This window comes from Meleagris gallopavo, chromosome 17 (assembly GCF_000146605.3).
Source record: "Meleagris gallopavo isolate NT-WF06-2002-E0010 breed Aviagen turkey brand Nicholas breeding stock chromosome 17, Turkey_5.1, whole genome shotgun sequence".
Classification (NCBI taxonomy): Eukaryota; Metazoa; Chordata; class Aves; order Galliformes; family Phasianidae; genus Meleagris; species Meleagris gallopavo.
The window spans coordinates 4793446-4807879 of NC_015027.2; the positions used below are offsets into that span (position 1 = coordinate 4793446).

A 14434-nucleotide genomic window follows, 5' to 3' on the forward strand; every position below is an offset into this window, starting at 1 on the left:
AAAAGTATTAAATGCTTTGCATTCTATACGCTAGAGGAAACAAGAGCACGGCACAGACTTCCCGCAGCCACAGCAGCTCTGACCTGCCAGGCAGTGAGCATCGCCCGGTCACCTCTCCATGGTTCTTTCTTTTCCCCCTGCAATGATTCTGATTTCAAAGCAAGAGAATGATGGTGTTTGTTGTTTGTTTGGGGTATGGGTTTTTGTTTGTTTTTTTTTTCGTTTGTTTGTTTGTTTTTGTTTTTTACAATGTACAGGTTTTTAATATTCATCGATGTTTGTGTCTTTTCTGTTGTGCTTTTTTTTTTTTTTTAAGGAAAAACAAGACAATGCACAATGATGTGGAAGTGTTTCCATTCCCAGGTTATTGCTGCTGGTATCTCCCCAGCTCTGAGACGTAGAGCTGACAGAGCTGATGTCTGGGCGTAACGCTATTAAAGTGTCACAGATTTTTCTGGGAAAAGTTCAGATTCAACCCATCTTCAAAACCGCCTCTTTAACCTTTTCAGAGGGAAAAAGAAAAAAAAAAAAAACACAACAAAGAATAAAGTTACCACTTGGCACAGTAGTGCTGCTTTGGTGTCTTGAAGAGAGGCCGAGAGAGGCGCAGGTCGCTGCAGGTTTCGTGGAGCTGCTGGATGGTGGGCAGCCCTGGGCACTGCTGGCCACGCCGGTGTTGGCACTGAGGGTCGCAGCCTGGGGCTGAGGCACTCCTCACCTCAGTGTTTGTGAGGGCGGCAGCGGGCAGCCTTTGGGTTGCTGTCATGGCGTTGCCAGGGCATCCTGTCACATCTCCTCCTGCCTTTTCCCCCAAGCTCTGGCTGTAGCCGGCCCTGCTGCCATCAGGGCTTGGCTCTGTGGGACATCCCGTGCCCGCCTGGGCCTGAGGCACACTGCCTGAGCTGTGTCACATCACCCCACCTCCCCTGAGGAGGCCTCGCAGCCTGGTTGTTTTCTTCTCGTTATCCCTTTGTGTGCCCAAAGCAAAGGCGCTGTCAGTGAGGCTGTGAGGTTTTGGTGAGGTGACGTCCGCCATTTTGGGGCTGTTGGTTCACTGGGCTGGGAGTGTCCCCAGCTCCAGGCAGCGGGCAGGAGGAGCTGCCTTTGGCATGTATGTGGGGTTGGCTTCTCCCGGGGAAGCTCTCCTCCCTGCCTGCTGCTTTCTGGTTGCTCTCTGTCCTGTTCTGTCCCTGCTGTCCCTCCACAGGCCCTATCCGGCAGCACAGCGGGACAAACAGGGCAGCAGCAGTTCTGAGCTGCTTTTGGTGGAGCAGAAAGCACCCTCCAGATGGAAATTAATTAACTTGGGTAAAATCAATGAGTTTACCACATGCTGGGAAGGAGGTGCACGGCCATGCAGAGGGATGGGCCGTGAGGCTGTGTTTTTGGGAAGCAGAGAGCTGCTGCTCCTCCAGGGTGTGAGCATAGCTGCCTTTCCTTCCCTGCTGGTCACAGGCTCTGCTGTTACCCTCTTTTCCCCCAAATCACCCACCTACTGTGGCTGCAGCCCCCAGCACCCCATATACCCCCAAATCCCATGGCAGATCCTTGCTGATAAGTCCTCATGCTGCCAACCACCGTGCATCCCCATCCAGCAGTCGAGGAGGAGGAAGGCATGTTAAACCCTCAAAAAAATCCCAAAGAACTCAAGTTTAAAGGTAACATTAACCCACTTTATAATTTGTACAAACAAATTATTGGGCAATTTATCATTTGAACTGTACCGGGGGGAGGGGGAGGATATCTATTTTTTGTGCGACCAAACTGTGCATAGCTGTTTTGAAGTGAGCTGTATGATAGACAGGGCTGTACATAGAAACCATGAGGTGTAAATATTTACCCAGCTTGCTCTGAAGGGGAGATGTTCTGCTGCTGAAGGTGAAGGGCTTGTTCACTGTTACTTTGCTCAGCACGCCCACCAGCAAGCGGTGTGGGCAGCAGTGGCTGAACACTGCCTGACTGTTGAAATAATAAAAAAGCAAACAAACAAACCAAAAAAAAAAAGAAGCTTATTTGCCAGCAAAATACAGCTCTTCTGCTTCTTTTGCATGCGTAAAGTCAGGGAGAGCAAGTTGGTGGCACAGTGTGGGTGGCAGTGGGGGGGAGGGGGGGCCTGCAGTGATGGGGTGCAGCTGGAGGTGCCGACAGACAAATGGGCTGAAAAGGGGAAAAAAATATTGGTGACTGCACAGCATCCCCAGCCCCAACCAAGGCCTGGTAGCAGTCCCATCTGCCCCATTGGGACACATGTGCCTCTCTCTCCCTATCAGTCAGTCTGAAATATCTTGCTCAGTTCTAAGAAGGGGTTCTCCTCTCGCTCTACTTTCATTTTATTTTAATAAGCTACTGTCTGCAGCTCCCCAGAAACAGAGGCTTCTTCCCCGCTCCTTGTATGCCCCAGAGTGTTTTTGTTAGTTTTTTTGCAGGGGAAATGGAAAACCAGCCCAAAATAGCCCCCTGGAGCTTTGTTTGGGAGTAGAGAGGGGTCCAGGGTCCTGTGGACGGCTCTGGGAGCACTTAAATAAATGCCACAAAATGGACACCTTGGCTTTGATGGTCTTTGAATAGCAGCCAAGGAAAATATTGTCCCACTGTGATTGGAAAAAAATTTATATGAAATGAAAGAAAATAGATGTTCTGGTGATGGATAAATCCTCACAAGCCCTGTGGGGAATTATTGGGGAAGCTAATTAGCTGCTACCTAATTAACAACTACAACAGAAGCACTGGTAGTTGCTTGCTGGTCTGTATTGCTTTACCCCTAATATCAATGCCCCCCCTGGATTTTGGCTGACTTCAACTGGGGTGCAGCCATCAGCCCCCCCTTCCATATCTATGCCTATGGGTTTGTTTTTTGGCATGAGTAGTTCGACATTTTGGGCTGGTGGGAGCTGTTTGAAGCACACAGGTTTGCATTTATATCTCAGAAATGGCTCAAGGAGCAAAGAGCCCCTGGGCTGTACTGCAAAGGGGCCTGGAGGAGGTTTTATTTCATAGCGAATGGGCTGTGATGGCAGGGCAGAGTGGTATGTCCATGTGTGATTATATGGAATTTATCTCATTGGAGAAATATTACTTGGTTGTGCACCTGAGGCCTTCAGCTGCCTTTTCTGGGGCTCACAAATTGTTTTATAAAAAATAATTATAATCCAATTTTCCTCCTGAAAGGAGCAGCAAACACCCCTGCTTACAGACATAAGGCATAACATTTTGGGTGCTTAAACTCTGGAGTGAAAATGCTGAGTCACGGCCTGAAGCAGTGATGGAGCACCTGGTGAGAGTGCAGGGCCAACCCAGGGGAGCTCAGGTGCAGGCAATATGCCTGATTGTCCAGGAGGGGTGGAGCCAGGATCCAGCCTTCCCAGACCTCATTTAAGGGTTGGCAGTGGAGGAAAAAGTATCTTGTTGGAGATCCTTGCATACTTGAGGAATTCTTAAGGTAAGTAGATTCTTCCCTTTGTTTCTATGCCCATGGCTCTTACATTTGAGCAAGTTGTCATTTGCTGTAGCCTAGGACCTTTGCTATTTTGCTGCTATTGCAGTCCAAAGGGACTGTTAGGCTTCTCCAGGCTGTGGAGGGTGCTATGAGGCTGTGCATAGTCCTCATTGTTTTGTATGTGTGCTTGGGGCTGTGTAGTGTACTGAAGGCTCCTGGTCCTGTGGTGGGGAAGGGCACTCGGCATCCAAAATCCTAGGCTATACCCTGAGCCATTTCCTCCAGCCCCATGCATGTGCTTTCAGCCAACTAAGCAATATCTATGGCAGAGATCTGCTGTCTTCTTGGGCTTTGGATCCCTGAGACCAGTAATGGTGTTTTATTGAGGCTGGGGGAAAGCTTTGCTACTCTGAAGGCGATTGGAGTAAGTCAATAAACAGCACAAATTGAAGTGGCGCTGCTCAGCTTCTTGCATCAGGATTTTGGCAGTGATGAGGTCTGACAACCGTTGCTTTCATTGATAACTCACACTGATATTGACAAAACAGAAGGTGAGAAATCTCCAAGGCCAAAAGCTTATGATTTAATGATGGAAAACTTTAGACCTACTTAAAAAGCTCTCCCATACAGAGAGGAAAATGAAATGGGATGAAAGGCTTTGAAAACCAGCAATAAAAAAGTCAGAAATCCAGACTTGGATTTTGCTTTGGTGGCAGATAGGGATTGTGGAGGGGGGAGAGAAGATGGAAAGATAGTCCCTGGTGGCTTTGCCCTGGACATGGCTGTGAAACTCACAGCAGTGTTGTGAGTTTCTCCTGATGACTTGATGATGATGAATTGATGTTGAGTTCCGATTGAGGGGTTGGTGTCACTCCCATGTGGTGCTTCCCCTTTGTCAGGAATGCTGCGGTGTGCACTTACAGCCAAGGACAACCTGTGGAGTTGCAGGGTGCTGGAATGGGGGGTGAGCTCCATCTGGAGAATGCCCTGCTTTTATGTCAGCACTATGCTAAGCTTGGCAGGGCATTTTCACTTAGAGAAAGTAGAAGCTATCAGTGAAGATTGATCTTTGGCCAGAGATTTCTGCTGACCCTTCCCAGCTTCTTGTATTTATTAGTCATTTGCCATCTCTCTGAGGACTGTACACATGCTCAGTTCAGAGCAAACCCTCCTGTGGTAATTACTAAGGAGATGCTGGGGAATAGGAAGCATTGACTGCACTCGCTGCAGCTGTGCTAATGGTAACTTATTTCCAGCTGTCATGTGCTGCTCTGTGGAAGCAGAGGATAGATGCATGGGACTTGGCCCAGCTCTGCCCAACATCTAGCCAGTGTTTGCTGCTGCTTTGTCCTGAGCTGCACAGAAGGCAGAGCGTCTGCCAGAGGTCAGAGCAAGGAGGCTGGCCAGTGCCTGGAGCTGGGCACCAGCTGGACCCAATCAGGTCTTTTCCCTGTAGGTTGTTAATCCTGGGCCTTGGGTGACGGCCATCTTCAGCTTTTGTGGTTTTGGAACAGAAAAAGAGCTCCATTCTGTTCAACAAACCCTCATGCCTTGTCTCTGTACCCAGATAACAAGGCACAGCCATTTCAAGCGGTGCTGGCTCCTTAGATGAGAAACACATCCAACTTCCCTGCACTTAGCCCATTTTTAACTTACCGGGATACATTCAGTCCCTACAGGCTGTCAGAGCATCCTGCTGCCTGTCAGACTGGAGCTGCCTCCTGCACTCACTGGGGAAGGAGAAACCAAGCAGCAGAGGTTGCTCCTTTGTGGAGGTGAACAGTCTTTTTATTAGGTCCAGATGTTCCTTTTTGCCCCAGGCCATGCTGGGAAGTAAAGCAACGTGTTAATGTTGGCTGGGAGAGCCTTGTTGGAAACAGGCTTGAAGGAAGTGGGGTTTCTCCTGCACCCCCACTTTTGGAGTGCCATTGTGAGATAGGGCCAGCACAGGAGGCGCAGCCCTCCTGGGGTTGATGTGAACAGCCCCATTCCTTTCGGTGACCAAAGATCTTCCAACAGCAACTGTGGCTTTTGCCAGCCACCCGCTCCCCAGGGCCATCTGGTACCCTCTGCAAATGGCATTGTAGTACAGCACTGGTGGAGTGGGCTCAGCTGGTCTCACACAGGATGCAGTGCCAAGCCTGGAGGCTGCTGAAACGCATGGTTTGTTAATAGTGTGCTCTAGCCATGGCTGGGGCTTGTGCCGAGGGCTGGTGCTGCCAGATGCTTATAAGGGCCGGGGGACTTGCAAGGGGCCAGGGCTGTAAAGTTCAAGGGCAGAGCAGTTCTGTGTTAAACTAAGGGCCTCGAGCCTGGAGTGCTGCCCTGCTGCTATAGCCTCTAGTTCTGTCTATACTGATAAATCCATGTAGTGAAGGGTGCTCTAAGATACTGCTGCCATCCCATAATCAGAATGATTTGTGTTGGAAGGGACCTCAAAAATCATAATGCCCCCACTGGAAGCTGGACCTGAAGCTAATCCCCACCTTGTGCAGCCCCACAAGTTGCAGGTCAGTAGCTCCAGAGCACAGTGTGGCTGGACACTGGGATGTCCCTGTAATGCCCTGCAGCAGACAGCTGAGCAGTGCTCATTGAGCAGCCATAGCCAATGGCCTGGAAGTGCAGGTGCTAAAAAAAAATCCCTGTCAGAAGTGAGTGGAAGGGGAAGAATACAAAGGCTTTTGTTTCCTGAGGCATTTGTCAGTAAGACAAATGTGTTTTCTGAAATGTGCTGGCTTTTCCTAGCTGGCCTCCCACACAAGCACCAAATGGGCTTGCACAGTACGAAGCAGGCTGGTGGCATTTGTCCTTGGTAACCCCACACTCGTGGCCTCGGTTGAAGAATTGGTTGGATCGCTGTTTATTATCAGTAAGAAGGGAGTATTGGAAGGAAGTGACAGATTTCAACACTACATCTAGAACTGGTTTATTGCTGATGTGCTCCTCTTGCCCTTATTTATGTTGAAAATGATAAATGAAGGATTGATTCTAGGTGGTTTATGAATAATCAGGTCATTTTGCTGGAGCGCCCCAGGGGAGGGTAATGTTTCTACAATCCTCCATCAAAGGGAATGCAGCTTGCACTCACGTGTGTGTGCATGCATGCTTGTGCTGTGTTGCATTGCACTCGGTCTCCTTCATGTTTCAAGGAGCTGCAAATAGCCACTGAGCTTAGGGTCTGATGTGAGAGAGGAGCCCCTGGGAGACTATTTGAATGTTTTTGTATATAGAAATGTCTGATCACTGGGCTGAGAACGGGCTCGGGAAGGGAATCTGGAGGTGGTTAACTGAGAGGAGAATATTTTTACACCAGAAATATGCTGTCCGCCTGTTTGCGGAGTAGGAAGGATGCAGTGAGCACCAAAAGCTTGGCAGGACGAGAGTGTTCATCCTTGTGGATGTGAACTCTCCATCTGTCTGAGGGTGGAACTGTTTGGATCCAGCATCATTATTAGAAGCAGAAAATAGAGTTCATAAAACTCCTTTCTTATGCCCCAAAAAGTAATTCAAGGAAACCTCCTTGAGAACAAACTATTCCTGCACTGATTTCCCCCTGTGGCTGAGGGCACTGGCAAGGGAAGGAGATGCGGTGCTTGGCAGGGGCTGTGCAGAGCTGGGGCGGCTCCTTGCTTCTCTCCTGTGTAATGTGCAGGGCAGTTAGGATCAGGAGCACAGCTGAGTGCCTGCACTTATCAGCCAGAGGAGCTGAGAGCTTCCCCCAGACTGTGGCCCTGCAGGTCTGCATCACAGGACACGAGGAGGTCACAGAGCTGTGGCTGGAGTATCTCAGGGCCAGGCTGTGACATTGCCATCTGCTGAGCATAAGGAGCTGAAATGGTCGCACTCGCAGCATGGGGAGCTGGTGGATTGGCAGTGGGGAGGAGCTTTTACTACTCCAGGATCAGGTAAGGTTTTTGGCTTTCTGGCAAATCACTCAATTGTTTGCTGACTGTACGTAGCTGTGGTACGTAGTTGAATTTGATACAGGCATCTGTTTTGCTCTTCTCAGCTGAGCAGAATTGGGATTCCCAACATGGGGGTTTTACTGCTCTTATTTAATTTGTATTTGCCCATTATCAGTAACTTCTTTAGGTGAGGCTTTTGGCATTTCACATGCAGCATTCATGCTGTCTGTAAAACCATCCTAAACCTTTCCTTCTGTTCGTAAAGGTGTCTAGTCCAAATTCAAAGTCCATCCATTATAACTTCAGCAGCTTGTAATCCCTCAGAGATGTGTGCAATTGCACTCTGAAATATCCCAGGAGCAAAACTAATACCAAGCTTCATCTGCTTAAATTTACAGCATCCAAATGGCACAGTAAAAGCCGCTAGCTTAGGAGTTAGCTCATCTGAGTGTGCTTGCCAAAACACATATCCTGCATCTAATGCTGCTTTTGCTTCTGAGATTTAGCTGCCACCTCAGGAATCTTCATTGGACAGCATTCACGTTTTACGGTTTCATTTAAATAACAGGAGTGGATGCACATGTCCTTCATCTAGCACTTGGGTTTCAACCATCAGACTCACCCAGGCCATACATCCCCTGCCTTCTCCATGTTGTTGACATTCCTAAGGAGCTTGAGCACGTGTCTCCCATCCTTCACCTAGGAGTGGTTGAGCCATAATTTGTATCAAAAAACTTAGGATGAGGACAAGAGCATTTCCCGTGCACCTGAAGCAAGCCTCTTGCATAACATGGCTTTCCTTCTCCTTTCCATTCCTTAGTGTTTAACAGCTGTTTTCATCCAAGCCTATTGACTTCATCCCTATAAATCCAGTATGCTTTTTCCATAAGGATTAGTGTCAGATTCTCCCTGCAGACATCTTAGGTCTTGGAATACAGCTGAGAGCTCTACTAATAGCTGGCTGGTGAGCCTGAGGCATTTACAGCAATGGCTTTAAAATGAATGTACTTCATGGCTAGGCAGGGTTTTAGCTCTGATGCAACCCATCTGCCTCCATGATTTGGAAAGCCAGGAAGTAGCAGGGGTCCTGACAGCCTGCTAGGATGTGGATACCTGGATGTTAAATCAGCATTATGTTGGTTCTGTCTGCCCTTTAAGGCATGGAAAAGTAGGGGGAGGAATTATCTAGTCTGAACAGCAGTGTTTCAAAGCTGGGTAGAAAAAAAGATTGAGTAGTGAGGAAGAAATTTAGAGTGAGGATATGGTAAAATCACTCAAATCCAGAATGGCAAAAGTGCCTCTGCACAAAGCAGGAGTTCAGTGCCCTCTGCTTGAGTCATTTAAATTTCATTGAGCCCGCCTGACAACAGATTTTACTAATCAGGGCACTGCCCTAAGAGTTGACAGCTGGGCCAAATCCCACTGGCAATGGGGGAAGACACCAGAACATTCCTTCTGGATGGGAAAGGAACGTGAGGCACAAAGGCAATGGATAAGTAAAGGGAAAAAACTCAGACGCAAGCCTGACAGTTTGGGCATTTTATTACGATATATAAATTTTGTTGTCTTAAATTACTTTCTATGAGTTGAACAGGAAGGGATTATTATGGAAGGGGGAATATACAAAAATAAAAGGATATTGAAAACTACTGCATCACCACATATACAACAGTAAAGTACTTTACAAGCACTGCAAGAATCAGAATTACAAAAATAAAAATATGACACATCCTTATGCATTTCCACCAGTAATATGTTCTCTTCTCCCTTCTCTAACCTTCAAACATCTTTCAGCCTCCTCTCCAGGTCACGATTCACATGGCAGGATACTTTGCTCATTTTGATGGCCATCACAGTATCTGAAAAGGGACACGTGCCTCCCAAGACATCAAATACAATGGTTATTGGTGAGCTGCAGGGGAGATGTTCAAAACTGAGCGATTTGTGAGAAAAAGGGTGATTCTCAGAGAGGTTTATCTGCCAGTAGAAATATGAGTCTCCCACACCAAGATCCATTATTTCCTATGCAGTGTTCCCCTGTCTTCACAGAGGTGTAGCCCTGTGTGCACAGTATGCAGAGGCCCCTATGAGCCTGGGGAATGCTGAGATCCACAGACTTCAGTGCAACTGAATGACTGTGGTAGAGAAGGGATTTGACTTTTTTTTTTCGTCTCTAAAGAAGGCAGGGAAAAAAAAGCATGTTAAAACCTCAATGGCTAAATATCCTAGCTCACAGTGCTCGCACACTGAACCGTTCACCTCTATATCAGACTCACGTTGCCTTCAGTCCTCAGTTTGCTCTGCAAAGTCTTTCTTCATCAGCTCTTTAATCGTTCCCATTTTTTTTTTGTATGACTCACTCAACATAAATAGTAAATAGCACTCACTTCTCTGACCAGCAGCTCACTCAAACACTGCTATCAACACTCAGACCTCGTTTCATCATTCCCAAAAAGTCTGCACCTAGGGTGCAAATCTGTCTCTATTTCACATTGAGAAAAGTAGAGCTGGTTTAGGATTAAACAAAAAAAAGAAAGAAGCAGTAAATGCTTTTGGTCAAAGTTTTCTTCTGTGTTTTGTGCAAAGTATTTTGTAAATTCTGAAAAGGCATTAACAAGCTAGGGTTCCCCTCTTTGGCCCCGTATACAATCACAGCAACGCAGGCACACCAGACACATGCATTCTCTGTTGCGTTTTAGGGGTAAAGCAATCACAGGAAAAAAGGGGTGAAGGCAACCCCCTTACCTTTGTGCACCCTCCTCCCCAGAAAAACAACAAACAACTTACAAAAAAAGGCAACATAAAACCAGAAGCCTTTTGTGAAAGCTCCTGGTCCCAAAACTACTGATGGAAAGTAATTCCTACAGGCAGTCTGACTTAACCCATCAGGTGTGCAGGACTGTGGGCAACCAGCACATTGGGATCCTTGGGAGAAATCGCATAGTCACAGTCTCAGCTGCTCAAGGGAACTCCCCTTTCTAAGCAGCATTTTCTATGGTCTGGGTTTATCATTTGTACCTCTGAGAAAATTGATGAACAAAGATCAGTTGATTGAGATAAATAATGTTCCATTTAAAAGAAAAACATCTTTCTAGTGAAACTAATTGTTCCTTTTAGATGCACAAAACATACTACAAATAAGGCACTTCTTGGCTCCTGGGAGCAATTCTTAATTGGCAACATGCACACAAAATTCAAATTTTGCTCTTGGAGCAAAACAACAACAACAACATCAGCACTTTTCAAATTGCAAGCAAGGTGACTTTGGACTCTTCCCACTGCCTCACCCAGCCGTGGGGCTGGCAGCAAGAGGGACGGAGAGTGGGCAGGGAGGTGGGATCCATGCCTATGCCAGGGTGAGGACTGACCTGCTGCGGTTTTGCACAGAAAGAACAAAGTCTCCTTCTAATGCCAGCTTTTACTGACAAGAAAAGCAGCCAATGGAGTCACAATCTAAGAAGGTATTTTTCAGAAGTTTCTACGGCTCTCAGGCACTTACTTGGCAATATCACAGTTTTGGATGTGGCCCAGGTTGGTAGCCCACCACAGTCTGTCCGTGGTTATACAGCTCTGTGTGTTGGCAGCCTAGGAAGCCAAGCTGCCTGCTGGCTTTTTTTCCTGACGTGGCAAGATGAAAAAAGCTGCCTATGCTCAAAGGAGCAGGAGTACGTTAGGTCACTTCTAGTCTATTTGCAGAGAAAACAAAGCATAAAGATTCAAAACAGTCTGGTCAGGGAGGGTGGGAACCCTGCACCTGTGAGACTTTGCCTTAGTGACCCCCGTCCCCATGTGATCCGAGACCAAGCTGTGGTTTACGTCTATTTGCACTTGTTTTTTGAGTTGTTTTTCAGTTGTAGCCAATGTTGAGAAAGCAGAACAGCAGACAAAGCACTCAGAAGCCTGCAGTTAGCCACGATAAAAAAGCTCATGAGATTAACCTGGTACACTGGTTCTGTCATGCACATGACGGAGAGAACTTGCTGAAAAGTTGAAGCCAGGTCTGTCATGCAAAATAAATACATGGCAGGATTCCTGGAAAAACAGGGAGTCTGTGATGGACTCATCTGCTTGGGAAGGCCCACACAGCTGGGCAGGCCTCTATCCGTGAACCAAGAAGCTGGTCTTGGAAATCCAGTGAGACATCACTCTCTACCAAGGCCCAACTCCCAGATGATAGAGTCAGAGTTCACCACTGCCACAGCTTACATCTTTCACTACTAATGATGTTGTCAGGATTTAAGTTTGTGTATAAAAATCTTTTATTCACCTCTGGTAGATAAATTCAGCTTCATTTTAAACAAGAAAACTCTGTTTCATAAAGGTCACAGTTCTGGTCACACCTACCAATTGCCTTTTGAAACTGATGGAAAAAGTATCTTTGCAGGTTACTATTTAATTCTTCTTAAAGTTTGCCAGACTGCGTGGTGGTGTTTTTTTTTATATAAATCACTGTGGGTTTGTGCGTCAACAATTCTGGGCAATCAGCTATGTCTTGTTGACATTGTTAATAGGTTTTCTGACTTGGCTGCTTGGCTGTGTTCTGAAATAACTTGATCAGACTTGCATCAAGTCAGAAACAACAGGGAAAGTTAAGAAAGTTTAGAAAGCTGGAAATTAATTTCCAGAACTATATAGTTATTTTCTAAGTCTGATATCTTCTGAGCAGCATGCAAAAATTCTTGGTAAGATTTCTGGAGACAATTCTGTATCATTTTCAAAGGTTACTCGTAGGCTCTTGCTGTTTTTCAGCAAGCTACTGAAATAAAAAAATACTGGGAGATGTGATTCATCAGTGGGAATGGTTTACCTTAGGATGGTTGAAGTGACTACTGTTTTCTCTATGCTTCTTGGTCTTGTTGCAGAGACAGCTCAGCTAGCCATAAAGTACCTGTGCACTGCTGTAACCTGGCTGATTAAGAAAATCCTGCATGGATTATGGCTCTTCAATACTTCAGGCTATACTTAAGACAGTCTGGATGCTCCTCCATAATCAGCCAAGCTGTCTGTGACAGATATGGAAACTCCTGAGAGGATGAGCAACCTTGCTCTGCAGTTAACCCTGTACCAGCTTCTTTAAAGCCAGGTAACATCTTGCTGTGCTACATTCCTCTCTGCGGTACCCTGAAACTCAAAAGGGTTGTTAAGCACGTAAAGATCCCTGCAAACTGGATATCAGATACAACAAACAGCATGGCACACTTCAGCTACCAGTTCTTTCATAAAAAGGGTGCTGGGCTCCTAAACTCTTTGGACACTTTTAGAAAATAGCCACAGCTTTTCCCTCTTCTCAGTCTCCTCTGCACTCTCTTGCTTAGGCTGGGCTCTCAGAAGAGCTGGCTGTGGGTCAGGGCAGGCCTTTCTCCAACCACCTGCTTGTGGCATCCCCTGTCATAGTACATAAGCATCTAGCTGCTGGCAAGAGCACTGTGCACCTGCTTTACTCCGTTTTCTCAGCAACAGTCCCCACTCCCTCAAGCAAGTTAGGCCTGATGGTATAATATTGCAGCTATCTCCCAGGTGAGTTGTTGGATGCAGTCGTGAAGTATTGACACAATTAACATCATCTGCATTTGAACTCCAGGAGACTTGGCTTGGTGTGTGCTGGGCAGGCTGGTCTTCACCACTTTGCAGGTGGTCTTCTCTTTGCAGAGACCAAAATATTTCTGAAAGCTACAGCTAGTCTCACCTGTGTGTGCTAGACAAGATGTACAGAGCTCACAAAACAGCACTCTGCTATGGGTAATGGGGTTCTCTGTCATCTTGATTTCATCTAAAACATAAGTCAAAAGTAGATATGCTTGAAAAAAAAAAGAATAAAATAAAATCCAGATCACGAATGTCAGGAACGTCAAAAAATTTAAGCCAGCCTTTCACTGATCAAAACCATCCCATGCCCTGCAAGCCTCCTCCCAGCCAGTTCAGCCTCACCCAAGATGACATTTCCTCCAGCCATTAATATTCAGAAGTCATCAATGAGGGCCCAGCCAGAGGCTCAGTAAAGGCCACAGCCTCCTTGAGGTCACAAGGTTGCCCGCAGCAGGGCGGATCAGAGGGTCTCACTGTAGATGACGCATGGGCTGGTTTCCTCGCAGAGTTCCAGCTGCACGCTGGAAGAAAACCAACGCTTGGCACAGCCCAAGCTGTAGTTGAGGGTGGTCCGGTAAATGTTCTTGGCACGCTTAGGAAAAATGATGGTTGTGCTCTGAAACCTCAGTGGCTTCTGGCGGGGCTCAAAGATCAGCTGGGACTTGTAGTTCCGCCAGGTGCAATTGGGCGCAGCAATGACTGTCTCACTGTAGGTGGTGACGGTGGGGATGGGGCCGTAGATGATGTCATCCCTGTAATGCTTCTCAGAGTCGTACTTCACCTCAGAATTACACCTAGAGAGGACAACAAGGTATCAGAAACAGCCTAGGAAAGGCTGTACAGCCAAAGGAAAGAAGATAAACAGAACTCTTCTCAACTCTTTGGAGCTAGGAACATCTGTGCTCTCTTAGCGCACAGACATTAGAACAGATGTCAACCTACAATCCAAAGCAGAGGGCCAAGAGGACTCCTTCCTGCTGGGTGCATCTTGGCGGAATCCCATCTTGTGAAGCCACCTCAGCATTTCTGCAGTCAATTTAGCCAGCCTGTTTGTGTCAGGACAGAAAGGACCTTGTTGCACTGGCTCCCAGCAACCTGCTTCTTCCTCTGTCTTCCTCTTTTTAATTTATACTGAGCCATCAGAGCACAAAGGTAACCAAAATCAGCTTTATGCTGGGAGATGAGTGAAGCTGCTCATTGGGGCCTACAGAAAAATACAAGCAAGGGCCAAGCTGGTAAAGCAAAGGGATGCTATGGACTATGGCTGGGCACAAAGGAAGTGATCATGTTAACAGCTCTTAAATGAAGAACCCACGAAACACGGGATGTCACTGTGCTGCATCTCCAGAAGGGATGGATGGAAACCAGGCCATGCAGAGTGCTTTCCCTAGAATCCTTGGCTACTATGAGCTGTAGGAGTTTCAGTTGTTTTCCCCACCCCCGAAATGCTCCTCTGGCATTCAGCAGTCAAGGAATGTGCAGCTCCATGTAAAAAAAAAAAATATAT

The 14434-nt window shown here is 46.9% G+C and overlaps 1 protein-coding gene across 1 annotated transcript in view; it reads right to left on the minus strand.

Annotated features, from left to right (window-relative positions):
* Positions 1-8865: 8865 nt before the first annotated feature.
* Positions 8866-14434, minus strand: part of RFLNA (refilin A) — a 15414-nt gene continuing 9845 nt past the window's right edge. Inside the window, exon 3 of the mRNA XM_010720068.2 lies at positions 8866-13721. Within this exon, the coding sequence (XP_010718370.1) occupies positions 13388-13721 (334 nt within the window). The 3' untranslated portion in view covers positions 8866-13387. The remainder of the gene's footprint in view (positions 13722-14434) is intronic.